Below are 23,249 nucleotides of genomic sequence, written 5' to 3'. Positions count from 1 at the left end.
TCTATTCTCGGTCGGAGAACGATCATGCTAGACATCTTCGCATAGTCTTGCAGACGCTTCGTGAGCACCAGTTATATGCCAAGTTCGAGAAGTGTGAATTTGGCAGCGGGAGGTGAAATTTCTGGGTCACGTGGTGTCAGAAAAGGGGATAGCAGTGGATCCGGCCAAGGTTTCAGCGGTGGTTGAGTGGGGACAGCCTACATCACCTACTGAGATTCGGAGTTTTCTCGGTCTGGCAGGATATTACAGGAGATTCATCCAGGGGTTCTCCAAGATAGCAGGACCACTCACTCATCTGACCAAGAAGGGTGTACAATTCGTGTGGGATGAACACTGTCAGCGAGCTTTTGATGAGCTAAAAAGGAAGCTGATTTCTGCACCGGTTCTGGCTACTCCGCAGAGCGGGATAGAGTATCTTGTTTACACGGATGCTTCATTGCAGGGTCTTGGATGTGTAATGATGCAGGAGGAGCGACCGATTTCTTATGGATCTCGAAAACTTAAGCCTCATGAGCTTAATTATCCAACACATGATTTGGAGTTGGCAGCAGTGGTCTTTGTCTTGCGTATTTGGAGGCATTATCTGTTGGGTGAGTCCTTCAGATTATTCAATGATCACAAGAGTCTGCAGTACTTGTTCACTCAGCGGGAGCTGAATATGTGACAGCGCAGATGGTTGGAGTTTGTAAAAGACTATCATTTTTCTATACAATACCATCCAGGGAAAGCGAATGTAGTGGCGGATGCACTCAGTCGCCGACCTGTTGGTAGTCTTTCTGCTCTATTCACTACTAAGTGGAATGCTTTGAAGAGTGTGGATGAGTTATCGGATGCTTTTATGGCTTGCATGGTGGTTACACCTTCCATCATTCGCAATGTTTTACAAGCACAACTCACCGATCAGCAGTGTGTCGACAAGGTCACAGAGATAGCTTCCGGAGAGATTCCATTCTACTGTGTTGGGGCTGATGGAGGTTTAAGGTACAAGGGATGGTTAGTGGTACCTTCTGCTGATGGTTTGAGGAAGGATGTGATGACTGAGACTCACCACTCTGAGTTCTCTGTTCATCCAAGAGGCGATAAGATGTATCAAGATATGAAACGGCAGTTTTGGTGGGCAGGTATAAAGAGGGACATTGCTCTTTTTGTTTCTCAGTGTAGTACTTGTCAGATGGTTAAGATTGATCATCAGAGGCCGCCAGGAGCTCTACAGCCACTACCAATTCCGGAATGGAAATGGGAGAGCATTTCTATGGATTTTGTGGAAGGATTGCCAAATTCTTTCAAGGGGCATAATTCCATATGGGTCATTGTGGATAGGTTGACCAAGTCAGCTCATTTCTTGCCTATTTGCACTGACTACACTTCGGAGCAGTTGGCGAGGCTTTACATTTCAGAGATTGTGAAGCTACATGGCATTCCATTGTCTATTATATCGGACAGGGATTCGAGTTTTGTATCTGGATTTTGGAAGAGTTTTCAGCAGGCTTTAGGTACAGAGTTATACCTTAGTACTGCTTATTATCCTCAGACTGACGGACAGACTGAGAGGGTGAATCAAATTATGGAAGATATGCTTCGGTCGTGTGTTCTGGATTTCAAGGGCCACTGGGAGGAATATTTGCCACTTGTGGAGTTTGCTTATAACAATAATTTCCAGAAGACTATTGGTATGGTACCTTTTGAGGCGTTATACGGTCGACCGTGTCGATTACCTGTTTGTTGGATGGAGGTTGGAGAGAATCGATTCTTAGGTCCTGAGTTCATTAAGGATACCTCTGAAAAGATTACTCTTATTCGAGATCGCATGCGTACTGCCCAAAGTAGGCAGAAGAGCTATGCTGATCGTCGTACTCGGGCATTGGAGTTTCAGGTTGGGGATCAGGTTCTACTCAAAGTGTTTCCTATGAAGGGTGTTATGCGCTTTGGGAAGAAAGGGAAGTTGTCACAGCGATTTGTCGGTCCATTCATGGTTACGGATCGCATTGGAGCTGTTGCTTATCGGTTGGCACTTCCGGATACTTTTGATCGCGTCCACAACGTGTTTCATGTTTCCATGTTGCGGAAATTTCTGCGAGATGAGGATCGGTATCAGCATATCGATGTTGGGGAGATTGAGTTGCAGCCGGATACAACTTATTTAGAGCCACCATGTCGTATTGTCGACCGACGAGATCAGATTCTTCGTAATAAGGTTATTCCTTTGGTTCGTGTTCAGTGGAGTCATCACAATGAAGCTGAGTCTACTTGGGAACAGGAGGATGTCATTCGCTCGCAGTTTCTTGAAATTTTGAAAGAAGGTAAGAGCGAATTCCGAGGACGGAATTCCTTTTGTTAGGGGGGAAAAATGTAATACCCCTAATTTTCAAAAGGATAGTCTCGGTATTTTGTTTAATTGTTTTCTGTTCATTAATTGTTTTATTTATGTTTTAATTGACTTTTTAATTAGTCCTGGTATTTAATTTATGTTTTAATTGACTTTTTTAATTGTTTGACTTGCTTGACTTATTTATATTATTTGAATTAATTATTTGGTTTATTTGTTTTCTTTGATTTAATTAATTATTTGAATTATTTACATTAATTGTGATAATTGTGATTGTTTAAGTTAACTGTTTTAATTATTTATTTGGCTTTAATTTTTCTGTAAATTGTATTTTATTTTCTGTTTTACGTTAACTTGGAATTTTATTGTTTCTTTAATTGAATTAATAATTAAATGTTTTAATTAATGACTAGGTATAAAAGTGTGGTTAGGGTTTTAGTTCTGTTTAGGTTTAATTTAATGAGCCGACAGGGTTTATAAACTAGGTTGTGTTTATGGGCCGAGTTTCAGACTTTGGATATAATTGGACTTAGGTTTTTGGTTGCCTATAAATATATAAGATAAGTCTGCTTAGGGTTTTAAGAAAAGTAAAACCAAAACACGTCTGTGGAAATAGAGACGAGGAACAGAGGAAGTTGCAGTAGGAATCGCCGGAGATCGTAGAAGACAACGTGGAGATTTTTAACAAAAATCTCAAAAGGCAAATTCTATCCTTACTCTCTCCCTTAGGCTTTGTGTTCTTTGCATTCCTAAACTGTTCCAGGATTAATTATATCTTAAAACGTTTCTCTGTTCGTGCTTAAGTTTGATACACACCAGTATGTGTTGCATGATTATTAAACTGTTAAAACTTGATAGTTGTGTGCATAATTCTTTATTTAAGTTCATGATTAATAATGGTATAAGGACTTAAACATGGACTGGGAACACACTAGGGTCAGGTTACAGGATTTGGAAGTCAGAACAGTGAGGCGTAGAGGCTGCAGAGTCCATCGGAGGAGGGAACGACGAAGCAGAGAGGGAGGGAGCCGGCTCTCCTTTGGAGGGAGCCGGCTCCCCTTAGTGTGGAGGCGGCTCCAAGAAACTGAAGCCGGCTCCAATGTTTAAAGGAGGTGGCTCCAATTTTTGGAGACGTCTCCTTGCTCAGTTTTTTAATTTTTCTTCGTTTCTAGTTGGTTTTTCATGCAGTGGATGATTCTGGAACTTTTCAGATGAGGTTAGAACTGAATATGTAATGTTTATAAGAGCCTCATGTCTGGGTTAAGGTTCTAGAAGGAGTGTTTATTAATCTATCCACTTGGAATAGCTTGGACAGTAAAGAACTTGAACAAATAATTATACTATGATTGGAGTTGATAGACTTGCAGTGGTTAGTTCTCTGTAATAGTTTTTCTGAGATGAACAATGGTTTTAGAACATGTTTCACCATATACCATGATCTTGTATTTGAATTATATATGGGTAGGATGCATTAGTGTTGAATGGAACTAAGTTTTAAATTTAACATCAATTGGATTTTGTGAAACAACCCAAAACTAAGCATGTATATATACATATTGTAATTCTATCTTGATGCTTGCACTATTACTGCTAGTATCAACTGTTGGAGGAAATGAAATTGTTGATGGTTATTTTAAATGTCTGTAATATCAACTGCTGAGTATTGAATGATAATTTGAAATAATCTCATCATTATATCTGTTTGAATGAAACAATCTAAACTGAGTAAGTTTGTGTTTATACAGTAACTATAATTCTTGATACTTACATTATGTCTGTTAGTATCAGTATTGGATATAAAACTGAATCTGTTTATGTATATATCTGATTCTTTTTATTGATGCTTACACTATGCCTGTTAGTATCAGTAATGAAAATATGGATTTAGCTGATGTTTACTTTAATTGTTGATGTTATCAACTGCTGGATGATTGGATAGTATACACCGGTATGGGACGGTGGTATGCTAGGGATGGTTTGGTTTCAAAATACCAAAACCTACCTACTCTGGATTAAGAATTGGATTAACTAAAGGTTAAGTCCTATTAATTGTAGTGTCATGGCAACGACTAGTTGAGCGGCACTACTAGGATTCGGGATGGACTTTAAATATATTGTTATGGTACCTCGATATGAGCTTGAGTCTCAGGATCGACGGTTAGGAAGCGTATATGCATTGGGATGCATAGCTGGATACGATGGTTAGAGGTGTACCCTGTTTAGGTATAGGTACATATGCCCACTTCGTGTGCGTTTTAGCATGTTACCTCTATTCAGGTTGAGACCGGCCTGTAGTCTAGTGAGAGTCCTTTAGTGTGACTATATATATATTTACGGACTATTAGCTATTGTTGAATTGTTTAGGATGTACATGCGTATCGGACCTCTGTTTGGATTGTAGTAGTATAGAACTTGCGCGTGGGCCTGACCCACTTCTATTTTTCAGGTACACGACAGTTCCAGGCTTAGACGTGTTCGTGCTGAGCAGAGGTCTCTATTCACTCTTCCGACGATGTAGGGCTCTCTCTATAGTTTTATTTCTGGATGTTTATTACAGTTGTTCTATCTTCCGTTTGGATGTTTAATAGGGGTCCACTAGAGATGGATTCCCGAGTTGTAAACTGATGGAGTTTTGGAGTTTGGGTTTGATGGATTTTAATAATTATAATATTTTGCGGATTCTATTTTTAGTTCCTTTCAGCTTTAATTTCATTTCTTAATTCATTTTGTATTCTGTGTTCATTACAAAATATTAATTGTTTAATATTCCCTCGGGTTTGGGCCTGGGCCTGATCAACCCGTGTCTCAGATCCAAGGGGTATCACAACCACCATGTCATCAATGTAAGCCTCCACAGTTTTTCCCATCTGATCTTTAAAAATCTTGCTGATCAGCCTCTGGTAGGTTGCTTCTACATTCTTTAGTCCGAACGACATGACTCTATAGCAGTAAGTCCCTCGTTCGGTAACGAAAGAAGTTTTCTCTTCATCAGCAGGGTTCATGGGGATTTGATTGTAGCCTGAATAAGCATCTAGGAAGGTTAAACGCTCGTACCCCATGGTAATATCTACCATTTGGCCAATCTTTGGGAGCAGGAAGCTATCCTTCGGATAGGCTTTGTTTAAATTGGTAAGTTAATACACACTCGCCATTTGCCATTTTTCTTTGGCACAACGACAACATTTGAGAGCCAATCTGGGTACTGTACTTCCCTAATGAACGTTGCATTAAGTAACCTATTAACCTCTTCGGCTATAATCTGATTGCGTTTTGGAGCAAACTTTCTCTGCTTCTGCCTTACAGGTTTCATGGTCGAATTAACATTAAGGGAATGACAGGATACAGAAGGACTGATTCTAGGCATGTCTAAGTGACCCCATGCGAACACATCAGCATTCCGAGACAAAAAATCAATTAGCTCCCACTTTTCGTCCTCGGCAAGTCTTATTCCCACTTTGGTTGTTCGCTCTGGCCTGTCATGGTGGATCTGCACATCAGCAAGAGGCTCTTCAGTTAAGTCCATAGGCTCCTCCCCATTCTGTGTGGGTAGAGGTTCCTGTAATTGCTATTTCGAGCTTTTCGAGCAAATAGCTGTTTTTCCTTTCCCAGCAGATTTCATCGTCACAGAATAACACTCCTTAGCTGCAACCTGGTCCCCATGAATGTCAATTACCTTATTTCCGTCAGGCTCTAAGCACCTCATTACCTGGTGCAGAGTTGAGGGAACACCCTGAACTCTATGAATCCACCATCTGCCCATCAGAAGGTTGTAAGACGGGTGGATCTCAACTACCACAAAGCTCTCTATCAGAACCCTTTCTGCAGCCTGTACTGCAACTTCGAACTGGTTTTCCATCCGTTTTATTTCGAACCCGTTTTCCATCGAACCCTAGCAAGGGATTTGAAGTGGGCTTGAGCTTCTCGGGTTTTATTTCGAGCTGATCGAATGTGTCCCTCCGTATAACATTCGCACTGCTCCCAAGATCAATCAGGACTCATCTTACCAGGCATTCTGCTACCGTCAAACTGATGACTAATGGATCCTTGTGAGGAATTTGAACGCGTAACAGGTCGGTTCTGTCAAACTTGATCTGTGTTGATACACTCTGCTGGTGCAGAGTGTTTACACTGCCTATCCTCCTCTTCATCTGTGCCTAGCGAAGGCGTGTTCGAAGCAGTTCATCTTACTCCTCAGTAGGTTCAGGGCGACAATGAATTGCATTGATTATTCGAACTGGTTGCGTATTGTGGGAGTTCGACTTCTGATTCCTCTTCACTTGCTCCATCGGTCGGTTCTGTTCCACCATCGGGCCTTGAATATAACTTGCGAACTCCCCTCTGTCTATCAGCATCTCTACTTGTCTCCTTAAGTTCTTGCATTCATTAGTCTGATGGCCAAAGTCAGAATGGAATGCACAATGCTTAGATTGATCCCTCTGCTCGAGGGGTTGTCTGATTGGTAAAGGAGACCGGAACTTATCTTTATTTTCTTGGTACAGCCTTGGTAAGGTGACTTTCAATGGAGTAACCAGCTCTTCCTCCCTGGGCCTCTTCTCAGGTTTCCACGAGGTCTGACGCTGTGGCTGAACCTGCTTTTGTCTGATCTTTGCTTTGGTTTTCTCTTCTGTTGATATGATGGATGTCTTCCGAGCGTTAACTGCCTCTTCTTCTTCCTAGCGCACAAATCCATCAGCTCTTTCATTAAGTTCATCCATAGTTTTCAGCGTATTCATTACCAAGCTTGTATGGAATGGAGTGCCACGAGTTATGGCCAATATAAACCCTTGAACCGCCGTAGAAGGATGACATTCAATCACCATGCTTTTAGTAAGGTTAAAACTGGTAAGGAAAGCTTGAAGACGTTCGTCCTCATGCTGCTTCATTGTGAATAGGCTCGAAATGTCATTTGCTGGACGTTTATTTCCATAATATTGGCTTATGAACCGGTCACACAAGCTTCGAAAACTATCCACTAAGCCCCTCGGCAGGTTCTTGAACCAATTGAGAACTGGTCCAGCTAGACTTGTAGGGAAGCACTTGCACATCAAGGAATGATTCTCGGTGTTCAGAGCCATTTTCAACTGGATGTGATATACATGATCAATCAGATCGGTCGTTCTGTCGAACAGAATGAAAACGGGCATGGAAAATTTCCTCGGACTCGGAGCATTCAGAATTTCATCGGTGAACGGCGAATCAACCGTTCAAGCTGCTGAACGGAGGGCTTCATTTTCCCTCTGGAACCCTGCGGTTGCTTTCTGAACTACAGATCTCCTTTCTGAGCTTCGATAGTCGAGCGTCGCCATGTAAGGCTGATAAGTCGGATCGAATGATCTTTCTTCAATAAACTCTTTGTGCCATGGCGGTATAGCTTTGTGGCGATCAAACTTCATTGCTTCTTCTCGGCTGAGCATTTCTTGATGTGGATCGAAAGTCATGGCTTCGTTTCGCCTGACCTGTTCACGCCGTGGATCCACGTGAGTTGATCTTTCATGATCATCAACACGACGAGGATTTGGCGGCAAATCGTTTGGCCGGACCTCTTCGCGGTGAAGATCTGTCTGATTGTTCCCTACCTCCTCACCGTGATGTGCCGCATCAGTACGTACAACTTCTTCTCCTGCCGGGGGCGGTCACAGAATCACCGGAACTTCTTGACATTGCATTTCAATCCTTAGATCTGCATTCTCTCTCGTGAGAGCTTCGATCATGCTCATCAACTCATCAAGTTTCATCTGTTGGACATTCTCTACCGCATTGGAGTTCTCACCCCCAGTCATCATTCCAGAACGGAGCAAAGGCATGAATCACAAATTCTAAGTTAGATTTGAGTCTCGTTGACGTGAATCACGTCAGATCTGGACTCAAATTTTACGAGTTATGTTCTCCCTTCGATAGATCAGAGCTTTTCTGGCGTCTAAGCTTGCTGGATCGAGCCGCGATAGAGTGAATCATAGCTGCGTAAACCTAACGCCAATTTCTCAAAATCAATCAAGAATCAAGAACTTCTTAAGAGCAAGCCACAATTTCTTAGATCTAGATTAAACTTCTAGAAATCAAGCTTCGTCATCACCAATCAGTCTGAATCAACATGACGTTAATCAAACAAGAATCAACCTTCAACGATTCCCACAGACGGCGCCAATTGAAGATGCAAAGAATTTTCTCTCTCTATTTGGACAGAATCTCATTACATTTTCAATTAAAAAAAATAATCCTCCCCTCTTTCACTCTCTTTACTGCCTTTTTATAGGCAATTACAAGTACTGCTGGACTATCAGTTTTGGGCCTTCTTTTCAATGGGCTTGGCCTTCTTCGATGGATCTTCGGGCTCGGCCCATTCTGCGGTGCTCCTGTATGGGCTGAATTCACTTGTTTGACCCGATGCCATGTCTGCGGATCATATCCGGCCCATATTCCTTCTGGTATCCTCAGTAATATATTTATTTAAGAGTTGCATTCTGGTGTTGTTTGTACCTTTTGAATTGATGTTATATTTTTGAAGTAAAAGTGTGACATGTATGCATAGCAAAGTGTGGTATCAAAATTTGTACAAAGAGAAAATCTGAATCCATAATAAAGTGTATAATGATTTATATATATATATATATATATATATATATATATATATATATGAGAAAATTGGCCAATAAATTGTCAAAAAAATGATCGTTGAGAGGAAAACAAAAAATAAAAATAAAAACTTAACTCATATTTAGGTTCATTATAATTTTATTTTATAGCTACAGTAAGATATGTTTTAAAGACTACCAGCCTTAATAAGCATTGCAAGTATTTACCTAATAAGAAGAAAAAAAAAATTGTTATACAGACTGAAATGAAAGTATTAATTAATTTTAATAGATACGAGTATATGGAGTAGTATTTATGGTAAAAATAACAACAGTAATTGGGTAAAATTCGGGTTTAAAATGAGGTATATTTACCTAACCGAGATAGTGTTGACCCGAGACAAATGTTGGGCAACTTGGGACCAAATTGTAATTTCGTAGCTTTTCACCTCCCCTACTCCCCAGTCCCCGCTCTCTCCAATTCGCGTCTCATCGAGTGAAACTGGGGTTTTCTGGACGTGTCAAGAACTCGAAAGAGAGGTACTCTGTTCCTGATCTTAGATTTAATTTAGCTCCTCTGCTTTGTTTGGTTCCCGATAAATTCGAGGAAAAATAGGAATTGTTTAAAACAACTATGATCGTTTGGTGTTTGGTTGCTTAGAAAATGAAATATTCAAAATCTCCATGCAGGATTATTCAAAAAGGCTGGATTTTTAGTTTTTTATTTTTTTATTTTTTGTTTTTTGGGTTTCAAATGTATTGCCGGGAACCAAAAGAAGGGAATACATTGGCTTCAAAATTTCGTCGTCTTATTCGGCCTAACCTTAATAGAAATCTACATCATGTTCCTCATGAATCAAATCAAGGTAATGCACCTTAAATAGTGTTAATCTTAGTGTACCTTGCAATATGCCTAAAATTATCGTGATATATATACATATAATATATTTGCGTATATAAATGTAAAATTATAATTTAAGAGGCTTGTTTATTGAGAATTGTTTCATGTAGACAAAACCCTTGTTCTTGATGTAGGCAAAGCTCTAGTGCCGTGCATGATTCTGTTTGACCAATTGGTACTGAATATTTGCGAGGTTCCAGTTAATATTTATGGAGTTTGATGTCGAAACATGAATTTATTACTGGGTTGTTGGACTAGTGTGGTCACTTTCACCTTTGAAAAATCCATGTTTAGGGAGGTCCAGTTATTTGCTTGGTTTTCATTGCCACTATGCTATTCATGCTGCTAGAGAACAAGAAATCACAGAATTTACTTTTCTTCCTAAAGGGATTGGTATTTGCAATCATGGGATGTAGTTTTGCTGCAGTCCCTCTACGTTGGAGGTTCTGCCAATCTATTTGGTATGAGATTATTGTTGAGCCCCGAGAGGGGACATAAGAGTCTCTTGATTTTTATGAAGAACTCTGTTTCTGAACCTTATCAATAATGACACAAGGCCTTACGTTTTTAGAGTGTTGAAAGAAATATTATTTCTCGATCTTGAGCATGTCGGGCCATCTTTTTTTTTTTTCTTTTTTCTTAATGCCAAAAATAGATTGCCCGACAATCTCAAGTTGGAAAAATCACCACCACCCGAGTCTTTCATACCGGGCCTTGTTGATTAGAACTTTAGTAGTAATCTGTTTCCTTTCCGATTAGAACAAAGTTGGAATCATATAATTGGTATTTTTTTATTTTATTTTATTTTATTCAAAATTTTGTATTCTTTTTTAGTATTAAGACCCAATACATTAATCACTGGTGTTAAAGACATCTTAGTACTAAAGAACCAATACATTAATCATATTACCCCTTCAATTCGCATTATGCTCATATAGTACGACTCAACTTTAAACTCATTCTAAACCAAACCAGCAAATGGGAGTAAGGGGACTAGTTTTAAAAGTATGCATTATTCTTTTAAATGTAAGTGTGACAATCCACATATTTTTTTGGAACAACACTTTGGTATATACATTTTTGTAGACATCTTCATTTTCAATGTATTATTATTGGTATTGGACCATTGGTGCTCACAGAAAGATTCTGGTGCAGTTTATTACTGAGGTGGCTGATGGAATGCCTTGGAAGTTTGTTCCTACACAATGAGAGTTTCTTTCTTTTATAACATGTGTGTATATATACACACAAAAACACACATGCACACACCCATAGGGAGAACTTTAGAGAGCGGAGCCAAGTTGAGTTATGAGTTTTTCAAACTTGGCTTAAAAAATTAATGAGCTCAAAAGTGAAGATGGAAATTGGCTCATTTATCTTATGAATGATTTCGATCTCACTTCTACCTGAGTCGATATTTCTTTGAGTTTGAGAAGCTTGGATTTTCATTTAATGATGGAGAGCTCCGCTTACTTAATCAGGCTCAAGCTGATTTTGTTAATTTCACAGTATTTGGATTGTTAGTTTAGCCATTTTCTAACCAAGTTCAAGTAGCTGGTTTGTCCTAGAGCCTTTATTTATTTATTTTATATATTTTTCATGAATGTCCTACAGCCTATTTAATGCCTCGATATATTGATATATGCCTCAAATGCCATATATAATTATAGTTGTACTATAATGTACTTGTATTGTGTATGTAGGTAAGGATGATGCCAGTAGAATGTGCCCTTGCATTTGAACTGCTGAAAATTGAAACTCAACTCCTATAACTGGTGTATCTACAATGTTACCTATATGAAGGTAATGGTAACTGGTGTATCTACAATGTTACCTATATGAAGGTAATGGTTTTTTTTATTTTTTTTATTTCCAGTAGGTATTCAATAATACGTGGGCGCAAAGCCTTTGATCTCTCAAGTATTGTATTTTTTTAACTGTTTTTCAAAGATTAACCAAGAGTCTCATTGCATTCTGGTTGATGAATCTTATACTAGTGTTGGTTTTGTAGCATTAACAATTCAGCTAATCATTGGAAATGTGATGAAAAAAGTTCCTTATTTTTTCTTTACTGAAGGGCTTATTATCTTTCACTATAAAACATAAAACGCCCAATCCAAAAGTCTTGTTTCCAACAAAATTTTTTATTTTATTTTTCTCAGTTCATAGTTAAAGAATTCAAGTATAGTTTGTTCCTTCTTCTTTTTATTTTTAACATCAAAATGGGTACAAGCAAAAATCAGTATGAAAGTCACCATCTTTGTGGGACTTGACAGAATAATTAAATCTTGCTTACATGAGAATAATTAAGGAGACAGAAGCACCGGGTCTTAGCAGGGCGTCTTTGAAGGGCAAACAATAGGACTAGCTAAAGGCATTTGTTATTAGCTTAAGTTAAATATCATCTGGCATGCAGATAGGTGCTCTTTTTTCGTAAAACCCAAAGAGCATTCTCAAATAGTGGTCCTGCACTCCATTTCCAGTATTTAATGCACCCTGTCAAAATGATGAAGACGGTTATTATTAGATTAATTGAATTGTGATTGTCATTAGGCATGTGGTGAGATGTGGTTTATGCTCAAGGCGTGCTCAGTGCTACTTGATAGGATGTAAGCATGGACTGTGTGTCGATTTCCTGATTCAATGGGATAGTGATTTCCTCAAAGACAATGGAAGAGTAGTAAAGCAGTCAAAAGCCTAGAGCCTAACTCACCATTGAACAAACCAACTAGGGAGGAATGACAATTTCAAAATCTTAGTTTTAAACTTTTAGCTAAAGATGCCCTTTGAAGTTGAAGCTGGGTCCCACGCTAAAGTACATTCTATTTGCTACATAAATCCAGTATTTATATGGTCACATTAGAAAGCGTCCAAGGACCTTCTACATCTTTAACCCATTTCATATCATTGGACAGCCAAGTTTTGGGGTGAAACTTTTTTGAAGTTTTGGAGAGAGAAAGCTAATGCTATGGGATAAAATGTTTCCTGAGGCACAATTTAGTTTTATTAGCAAAGTGATTAGAGGAAAGAGAATAAAAGTGAGGCCCAAAATTGGCATCTCCTTGATTTTTTTTATTATGAAAAATTTACCTTCAGACTTCATGAATTTTGTTTTGTGGTTATTTTTTCTTTTCAGAATCCTATTTAATATATTTCTTATGCATATCATATACAGTACTGTATCGGGTGTTGTTGTGGTGGGTGGAGAATGTTTGATCAGTTCAATTTAATGGTTAATTTGGAAAGTACTGGATTATGAGGTTAGAAACTTGGGGTGAATGGGAGTAAGAGCCAATACATTAATCATTGGTGTTAAAGACATCTTAGTACTAAAGATCCAATACATTAATCATATTACCCTCTTCAATTCGCATTACGCTCATATAGTACGACTCAACTTTAAACTCATTCTAAACCAAACCAGCAAATGGGAGTAAGAGGACTAGTTTTAGAAATATGCATTATTCTTTTAAATGTAAGTGTGACAATCCACATATTTTTCGGAACAACACTTTGCTGTATACATTTTTGTAGACATCTTCATTTTCAATGTATTATTATTGGTATTGGACCATTGGTTCTCACAGGAAGATTCTGGTGCAGTTTATTACTGAGGTGGCTGATGGAATGCCTTGGAAGTTTGTTCCTACACAATGAGAGTTTCTTTCTTTTATAACATGTGTGTGTGTACACACACACCCATAGGGAGAACTTTACAGAGCAGAGCCAAGTTGAGTTATGGGTTTTTTAAACTTGGCTTAAAAAATTAATGAGAAGTGAAGATGGAAATTGGCTCATTTATCTTATGAATGATTTCGATCAACTTCTACCTGTGCCGATATTTCTTTGAGTTTGAGAAGCTTGGATTTTCATTTAATGATGGAGAACTCTTCACTTACCAAATCAAGCTCAAGCTGATTTTGTTAATTTCACAGTATTTGGATTGTTCATCTCATAAGCCACCCTCTAATTTAGCCATTTTCTAACCTTGTTCAAGTAGCTGGTTTGTCCTACAGCCTTATTTATTTATTTTTAATATTTTTCCCGAATGTCCTACAACCTATTTAATGCCTCAATATATTGATATATGCCTCAAATGCCATATATAATTATAGTTGTACTATAATGTGCTTGTATTGTATATGTAGGTAAGGATGAAGCCAGGAGAATGTGCCCTTGCATTTTGAACTGCTGAAAATTGGTACTCAACTCCTATAACTGGTGTATCTACAATGTTACCCATATGAAGGTAAGGGTATTCAATTTTTTTTTCCCAGTAGGTATTCAATTATATGTGGGGCGTGAAGCCTTTGATCTCTCAAGTATTGTATTTAACTGTTTTTCAAAGATTAACCAAGAGTGTCATTGCATTCTGGTTGATGAATCTTATACTAATGTTGGTTTTGTAGCATTAACAATTTTACAATTAAGCTAATCATTGGAAATTTGATGGAAAAAGTTTCTTATTTTTTTCTTTGATGAAGAGCTTATTATCTTTTACTATAAAGCATAAAATGCCCAATCCAAAAGTCTTGTTTCCAACAAAATTTTTTAACTTTTTTTCCCAGTTCATAGTAAAAGAATAAAGTATAGTTTGTTCCTTCTTCTTTTTGTTTTTATTATTTAGTTTTTAACATCAAATTGGGTACAAACAAAAATAAGTATGAAAGCCACCATCTTTGTGGGACTTGACAGAATAATTAAATCTTGTTTACATGGGAATAATTAAGGAGACAGAAGCACCGGGTCTTAGCAGGGCATCTTTGAAGGGCAAACACTAGGACTAGCTAAAGGCATTTGTTATTAGCTTAAGTTAAACATCATCTGGCATGCAGATAGGTGCTCTTTTTTTGTAAAACCCAGAGAGCATTCTCAAATAGTGGTCCTGCACTCCATTTCCAGTAATTAATGCACCCTGACAAAATGATGAAGATGGTTATTATTAGATTAAATTGAAGTGTGATTGTCATTAGGCAAGCTCAGTGCTACTTGATAGGATGTAAGCATGGACTGTGTGTCGATTTCCTGATTCAATGGGATAGTGATTTCCTCAAAGACAATGGAAGAGTAGTAACGCAGTCAAAAGCCAAGAGCCTAACTCACCATTGAACAAACCAACTAGGGAGGAATGACAATTTCAAAATCTTAGTTTTAAACTTTTAGCTAAAGATGCCCTTTGGAGTTGAAGCTGGGTCCCATGCTAAAGTACATTCTACTTTGCTACATAAATCCAGTATTTATATGGTCACATTAGAAAGTGTCCAAGGACCTTCTACATCGTCAACCCATTTCATATCATTGGACAGCCAAGTTTTGGGGTGAAACTTTTTTGAAGTTCTGGAGAGAGAAAGCTAATGCTATGGGATAAAATGTTGCCTGAGGCACAATTTAGTTTTACTAGCAAAGTGATTAGAAGAAAGAGAATAAAAGTGAGGCCCAAAATTGGCATCTCCTTGATTTTTTTTTTTATCATGAATAATTTACCTTCAGACTTAATGAATTTTGTTTTGTGGTTATTTTTTCTTTTCAGAATCCTATTTAATATATTTCTTATGCATATCATATACAGTACTGTATCTGGTGGTGTTGTGGTGGGTGGAGAATGTTTGATATTCAATTTAATGGTTAGTTTGGAAAGTACTGGATTTATGAGGTTAGAAGCTTGGGGCGAATGGGAGTACTAAATTGAGAGTTTAGATGCACAACCCCTTGTGAAAGTCCAATAGTCTTCATGTAAAGTTTAAATCTAGTTTTATATCAATTTCATAACATGAAAAATTCTCCAATTTGTTTGTCTTCGTATTTCTATAATTTGTGTTATTTTTCAGTCTGCAGTCTGCTTCAATAAAATACAGTGCTTTGGCTTTGAGGAGCGGTGTCCGATCCCTGGGCAGCATTTTGACAGGCTGTAAGTGGGGTTCTTCATTTGTGGCAATTGTTTTTGAAGATCATGTCTTAGCAACTAGTGACATATTTATGACCTTTATTTGTAGGTGTTACTTTTATACAGACCGAGTTTGAATCAGTTATCCTAGAATGGATGGTATCTGAAGAATAATAGAGATGCTGTTGACATCAATAACATCCCCTTACAAGTTTAGGGGTTTTGGCCTCCATAATCAACTGTTAACCCATAAAATGTGCAGCCGGGTGGATGTCCAGTGGGTCATGTGGGTATGCAATGTTTTTGGACCCATTTGGGAAGGTGTTAAGCTGTATCAAATGACTCACTCAACATGGTCAAAACCCATTGGACAAACGGGCTGCTAGATCACCAGACATGACAAGCTGATATAGACTTGCTAGGCTTTCTCGGAGGAATTTGGATCTCACCTGTGTATTAGAGGGTCTGTCTAATGCACCGGAGAGGGTGGAGATCACTCTTGAGAGAGAGTAGACCCCATAGGTAGAGGCACCTTGTCTCGGCTAGTTAGGTATATTTTTAGTCTATACACTCCCATACACTCTCTCATAGTTGGACAACTCTTGAGTTTTGGCACTCTCTCAATAGCCAAATATATGAAGTAGCTCTTCTAACTTGCTTACATTTTTGTTTATAGGAGCACCAATTATTTACTTGGATTCAACAATGAACCATGTTCATTACTAGGAAAATAAATTTATATCCCATACCGGGGAAAATAAACATAAATAAAGAAATCTATATCAAATATGGCTCATGAAACAACAGTATTATAGAATTAATTACTGGTATCAGAGGATTGGAGGATTTTAGTATGGGATTTTTAATTATTTTTATTTGAGGATTTTAAAATAAGAATTTATTATTTAGTTTTCTTCAGCTGATTATTTATTTAATTCTTTATTATTCTTTTTGTATTCAAATGTTTGTTTAAATATTAATTGTTTGATATCCCTCAGATCTGTGCTCGGACTTGATCACCTGTGGCTCTAGAATCGAGGGGTATCACAAGAAATGAATGAAATTTCAGTAAAGATTAGTTGTTATTCAATTTGAAATAATCTTTGCTGATTTGACAAAGCCAAATCTCTAAAATTAAAGAGCCACAAGAACAATGAATGCTTACTCTTTAGTTGATGTGAAGGTAACAAGATAATTGACAATAAAATGTGGAAATAGATAGAGGCTGCTCTGCAGTGCATAATACTCCTGTATCCTTTGTTGTAATTGCTCACGCTGTAGTGGTGTGTGTTGTACATCTTTCAAGTTTCAACACATTATATCTTCTTTTCATTTCATTCATATATGCTTTTTCAAAGTAGTAGTTATTACACTTTATTTTTCAACAAGTAGATATAAAGGTGTTGAAAACAAATGTAATGACGTTGAAAATCGTTACAGCACCACTATAGCACCAAATCACTACCGCAGAGGATCCTGGCACAATAGATGGGACGGTCAAGGTAAATATTGGAATGGAATCTAGAATAGTGGATGGAGAGGATGATTTAACCAAGACAATCATTCTCTTGATATGCTCTGCCTGTGGGGGAGATCCTCCGTCAGTCCATTGTCGTCCTTCAGGACATTCACGTTCTTTCATTCTTCACCACAACAAACAAATATTTGCTGCAGCTTTATTTTTATTGACCTAACAACAGACACCTCTCTGTCTTCTCTTTCTCTTTCTCTTTCTCTGTGTGAGTGTTGTATATGCGATGTTTTGCTAAATTTTACCCATTAGGTTAAAGTTGTAGGGGGTTTATCCTGTCTTGAGTATCTTCTCCAGGAATTACGTGGCTCTTTACTCTTCAAGCATTGTTATAATTGGTACAATACCATATATACCACCATATTCTTTGAGCTCTTTCACAGGTGCTAGAGACAAATATGGTCACCGTTCATCCCTCCCGTGGTTAAGGTTTCTTAAAGGTGGCGTTGAAATTTCAATTGTATCCGCTATCTAATGAATTAAATTGCCCTTAATTTCATTGCCCAAAATGGTAACTTGAAAAGGTGAGAAAGGTTCATTTTGTCATTTTACGACAAATATTGTTGGTGTAAGGGTAGTTTTGGCAGTTCACTTTATTTATTTAACTGGTTTTTAACTTGATTAACTATGGGGTCAATCAAATTTCAGGAAAGTTTATTATTATTATTATTTTTTCAGTAGTTTAATTCGAGAGTAATAAAAGCAAATATCAAGGGAGTTTGAGGTAATTTGCTCTCATTATTTTTAACTTTATTTTTCCTTTAAAATGATGAGTTTACTATCCGGCCAATGAGTTTTCCACCTGGCAAGATGATTAGGAGTTCAATCCAACCTGTCTACGTTAATGGATAAAAAAAAAAAAAAAAAAAGAACCAAGAAACTATGACTCACTCACAATTGTGAGTCACAGGCAATTATTTTGAGATGAATGAAGTTTAAAGTAAGTTGGGCAATAAAAAAAAATATAAAAGGTTTTATAACTCTGTACTATGATGCTTCTCAATGTACCTGGAAGGAGGATTTTAGAACGCATCATGAGGCTAGGTGTGATGACGGGAGTATTGAATTGACTAGTCCTAACCACCTTCGCCACCCTTTATTTATTTATTTAAGAAACAGCAAATTATCTTTTTAAATAATTATTATAAGATTCGGGACTCTATGATTTTGACCAACTATAATTTAATATGTAAAATTAAAATATGAATAAAATTGACAAGTCTACTTATAAATTAACTTGTGATCGATTAGAATCATGTAAAATTATTTTTTAGATAATTTTGTAAAATAAAAATATGAATAAAATTGACAAATCTACTTATAAGTTAAGTTGTGGTTGATTAAAATCAAGTAAAATTATTTTATTGATATCTAATTATCCTAAGAAGAATAATGTATCTAACAGGATATAAAATATTAATCTATTAACAATGAATTACACTATTATTTTTTTTTTACTAAAAATATAAACAAACAAACAAACAAAAAATTCTCTCATACAAGGTGGCTAAGGATTTTAAATAATATTTTATAAAAATTAAATATTTAAGATTCTATTGAAAACATTAAAGATTAGAGAGTGAGAAAAAAAAAAACAATATATATATATATATATATCTCATACCATGTGGTTAAGGATTTTAAATAATACTTTAAAAAAATTAAATATTTAAGATTTTATTGCAAAATATTAAAGATTAGAGAGAGTGAGGATACCAACCATATCTAATAGAGATGGTTGTGTAATTTGAAAAAATAATAATAATAATAATAATAAATAAATAAATAAATAAATTTACTTACGAAACTAAGATTAGAAGAGGCGATCATATTCTTTTAAATTGGAGTGTAAAAGTGATAATATAGCCTCCCTATATATATATATACTTGGATCGATGTTATAATATATATATATATGATATTTAAACTGTTTATTTAAATTTATTTATTAAAAATAAAACAAATAAGACCATCGATAACATCGATCCAAGTATCATTGATATCGAGTATATTTTCATATATATATATATATATAAATACACACACTCTGTAGCCAGCTAGTGTATTGACTATTGAATTAACGCCGCTGCAGGATTGGAGTAAAGTCGGGCCCGCATTTTTCATGATAAAGCATCTACAGTAAATTGGTCGGAACAAGTCTTTTCCACAGATTCTTCCCATCTTTATTCAGTGAAATAATGATTACAATGGCTGAGATGCCCCTCGCATTTATTGAGCCTGCGGTAGGAAAAAAATTAAAAACTAATATGAAGTAATAAGTTATACAGTCATAAGCTGTTTTACACCTTAAGCACGCTCTCATTGTTAATCTTAATTTTCACCTTTCGTGCACATTCTTTTTATTTATTTTTTATTATTTGTAATTTAATTTTACTACATTCACGTTTCTTTTCTCAAATTTGCTCTTATTCCCGCTCACGCTTCACATAATTTAAGATAATAATTCAACCCTCTTTACCCTACCGTACCCGAATAATTTAAGATAATAATTCAACACCCTCTTTACCCTACCTTACCCGAAGTTTCACGTGACTTAGAATAATAATTCAGCACCCTACCTTACCGAGAGTTTTTACGTGACTTAGAAAAATAATTCAGGACCCTCTTAACCCTACCTTCCCAAAATAAGACCTAGATGAAACTAAGGTGGTAGTACAAAACTAGCTAACTAAATGTCTAAACAAATGCTCTCTATATAACATATGTATGCATAAAAGTATAGTAGGTTTAACCTAGTATATATTTTGAGGAGATAATTGTCGCAAAGCTCTCATTTGCTCATGCTAGGAGGCCAATCCTCAGCTATTCCTTCTGGTGATGTTTTTATCTGCTCACAAAATGGATTTACTTGCAAGAAGAAAAGAAGGCCTGCAGGGACTCCAGGTGAGAGTGCGGCTATGTTGAGCTAAATTTTGTTCAATTTCAAATTCAAGAAGCTGATTCAGTATTTCCAAACATAGTTTTAGTTTATTTTTTTCAGGCTTCTCTTCATTGTATATATAACTGATATGTTTTCTTGTTTCATGTGTTGAATTGGGTGTTCTTCTTTATTTTGTATTTTTTTCATCCGTATTAAGGATTTGTTGAGTTGAGTTGAATTGGGTATTGTAGATCCCGGTGCAGAAGTCATATTGCTATCGTCTGAGACGTTAATGGAAACAGATAGTTATACTTGTGAAATCTGCAACCAAGGGTTCCCTAGGGAGCAGAACCTCCAGATGCACAGGCGGCACCACAATGTCCCTTGGAAGCTATTAAAGAGAGATGTGCTAGCTATAGACGCTGCAAAGCGCGTTTATGTGTGTCCGGAGCCAACCTGCTTGCACCATGAGCCGTGCCATGCCCTAGGTGATCTTTTGGGCATAAAGAAGCATTTCAAAAGGAAACACACCAACCAGAGGCAGTGGGTTTGTGAAAAATGCTCCAAAGGTTATGCCATCCAATCCGATCTCAAGGCTCACCTCAAAACCTGTGGCACCAGAGGCCATTCTTGTGACTGTGGCCGTGTTTTCTCCAGGTTTTTCTTTATTAATTTGTTGATCTTCAAGTTCTTATTGATTCCATTTACAAGGTTATATGTAATGATGTACATTCAAAAAATTTATCAGAAAAGTAGTTGCAATGACCATTGGTTTAAAGGAACAATATATATATATGTATGCAGACTATGTAGTCCTTTTTTTTTTTTTTTTCTCCTGCTAAACAACTCAGAAAGAAAAGTTGTACAGAGATACGTGGTGTGTGTGAGAGAGAGAGATTTAAATAAAAACAGTTATTGCTGGTCACATTAAATCGCCTTCTTCCGTACTAGTAATATTTAATCATTGTCATGTTTGAAAGTAAGTTTTGTTTGCTTAATGAAATCTAATCGCTTCCATTTTCTTTTTCTTTTTGTAATTCTCTTTTTGTTTTCAGAGTTGAGACCTTCATTGAGCACCAGGATACATGCAAAGCACCAAAACCAGCTTTCTTATTGCAGAGCCCAACCTTATCAATCAACACAAATTCCCGCAAAGCCCCTCTTCCCAATTCAACATTAATGCTAAAACAAAAAACAATGATGCATCATAATTTTGAGCTTCAAAAGTTAACCTCATCATCAAAACCTCTCCCAACCGTCACAAGTGTACCTCTTTGTACCCAATTAAAACTCTCAGTTGGGTCTGCGAGTCATGTTGAGAAAAATGAATCAAACAGTTCAAGAATGAACAAAGATGCTTCCAAAGCCCATTTGATGGAAAGGATTGGAATAAATACCGAAGATCCATTAGCAGTGCTACGAAGACTGAAAGATGAAGCGCGAAAACAGCTACAGATATCTGCAGAGGAGAAGGCCTTTGTGGAAAAGAGGAGGCAACAAGCAAATTGGCAGATCGAAATGGCAAAGCAGGAGATGATAAATGCGAATAGAATCAGAGAACAAGCTCTATCGGAACTGAGCAAGGCAGGGGTTCTGAAAGAGCGAGCGATGAGACAAATTAATCCTAACACACTACAGATAACATGCAATGCTTGCAAGAAACAGTACTTGCAGCTCATAACGAAAGAGGCGAGCTGTGGCGAGCACTCCCCATTTGCGAGTTATGTGTCCTCTATTGGCCATTAGAGATCGAATTGGTGAAGGAGAGGATGAGAGCCTTATGCATGCTTTGTGTTTTAAAGATTAGAGGAAAATAATTTGATCGAAAAGGCCTCTTCATGACCTTGATCATTGAGCAATGTGTATTGTGTTTGAAGATTCATTTAAGATTAATTTTTAAGTTTGGTCATGTCATCGCTTGATTTCAATCTTTCTATCCTTAAACGGAATATATGTTTGTTTTTTAGTTGGTACATATGTGATGGAGCAAAGGGATAAATGCAGCTAGCAGAGAGAGATAAATAAATACCACAATTTCACTACTGTGTACGGAAGCATGCGTTGTTTCTTTTCACTGTATATATATTGAATGTATTCAATATATGTAAATAATGTGAGCATGCAGGGTTCTGTGGGATGGGATTAAAGCTATGTTCTTCCAAGTTGCTCAACTGTCCCTTTCATGGGAGGGTACCCATTTTAAATGCCAATAAAATACCATGATTTTCAGTGCCACCAGTTGTAAGTGATTGCAGATGCTCTAGTCACTCTCAAGGTCTTAACCTGGACGAGACAGTATCACCCAGTCTGTCTATTCTCTCTCTGAAACTCTCTCATCAGAAGAAAGAGAGAGAGAAAAACATTGGTGATTTCAGGTCTGTGAACATCCCATGTGATGCATGCACTAGATCTTTCACAACTAAAGACAATACAAAAGGCTTCCACTAAAGGAGAGAAAAGGGCAAAAATCTATCTTTCTGTGAATTTTTGTCTGAACAATGTGGGTCACCTTCCTTTTAATGTCATCAATTGTTACAAGTCTAAAAATATGAGAATCATTGCTGGAGTAGTAGTAGTACAATACTCACCGACACAACACGGCCCACTTAATGCATCTAGGTTGTGGTCATGGACTGGACAAGTCCGACCTCACCAAAGGACCTTTGGTCCAATGACATAATCACTCTATCTTTAGAAAAGAGGAGAGGAGTTCGAATTCAGCGTGGACCAAAAAAGTGTGTGTATTTGTTTTACCATAAAAAAAAAAAAAAAATTCGGCCCTCAACTCCTCGACTGTGTTGTCTTCACTCACATACCATTTTCCTTCTTACTTAGCCTAGTTATTTCGTAAGTATTGATTTAAAATCAACATCACAACGCGTACCACTTACAGACTCTACTATGCTTGAAGCATCCAATCACTGCCTTAGATTTGAAATTAAATAAAATTTAATTAAATTATTTTCAGTTTAAAATGTAGAATTGTTAGAGGGGATCAGATGTGTTGGAGAAAGCATTTGCTTTCTTACTAATTATTGTCATTCTATATCAAGTGCTGTTTATACGCGCACAGAGAGGTTGCGTCATTGAAAAGATTTTTACGCCTATATGGTAGATATGAATAATTGGGTTCCAAAGTCTTTTATATTTGTGT

The 23,249-nt window shown here is 37.0% G+C and overlaps 1 protein-coding gene and 1 long non-coding RNA gene across 3 annotated transcripts; both read left to right on the top strand.

Moving 5' to 3' along the window:
* The first annotated feature begins 9,361 nt into the window (after positions 1-9,361).
* Positions 9,362-16,597, top strand: LOC132284756 (uncharacterized). The gene is made up of 5 exons (XR_009472343.1): positions 9,362-9,438; positions 11,503-11,643; positions 13,948-14,048; positions 15,628-15,707; positions 15,793-16,597. It is a non-coding gene; the product is annotated as an uncharacterized LOC132284756 (long non-coding RNA).
* A 3,299-nt stretch (positions 16,598-19,896) lies between these two features.
* On the top strand, positions 19,897-22,009 carry LOC132283878 (protein indeterminate-domain 16-like). 2 transcript variants are annotated; one of them, XM_059785913.1, is made up of 3 exons: positions 19,897-20,118; positions 20,347-20,752; positions 21,151-22,009. In XM_059785913.1, exons 1-3 carry the CDS (start codon positions 20,016-20,018, stop codon positions 21,839-21,841), a joined length of 1,200 nt encoding a protein of 399 aa, XP_059641896.1. In that variant the 5' UTR covers positions 19,897-20,015; the 3' UTR covers positions 21,842-22,009. The 2 variants fall into 2 exon arrangements, with proteins under 2 accessions (XP_059641896.1, XP_059641897.1); XM_059785914.1 differs by having other exon boundaries at positions 20,055-20,118; positions 20,313-20,752.
* Positions 22,010-23,249: the final 1,240 nt, after the last annotated feature.

This window comes from Cornus florida, unplaced genomic scaffold, assembly GCF_030987335.1.
Source record: "Cornus florida cultivar Cherokee Brave unplaced genomic scaffold, ASM3098733v1 CherokeeBrave_3.0.0_Hap2_Chr11, whole genome shotgun sequence".
NCBI lineage: Eukaryota > Viridiplantae > Streptophyta > Magnoliopsida > Cornales > Cornaceae > Cornus > Cornus florida.
This window is presented reverse-complemented; position numbering and strand designations above follow the sequence as displayed.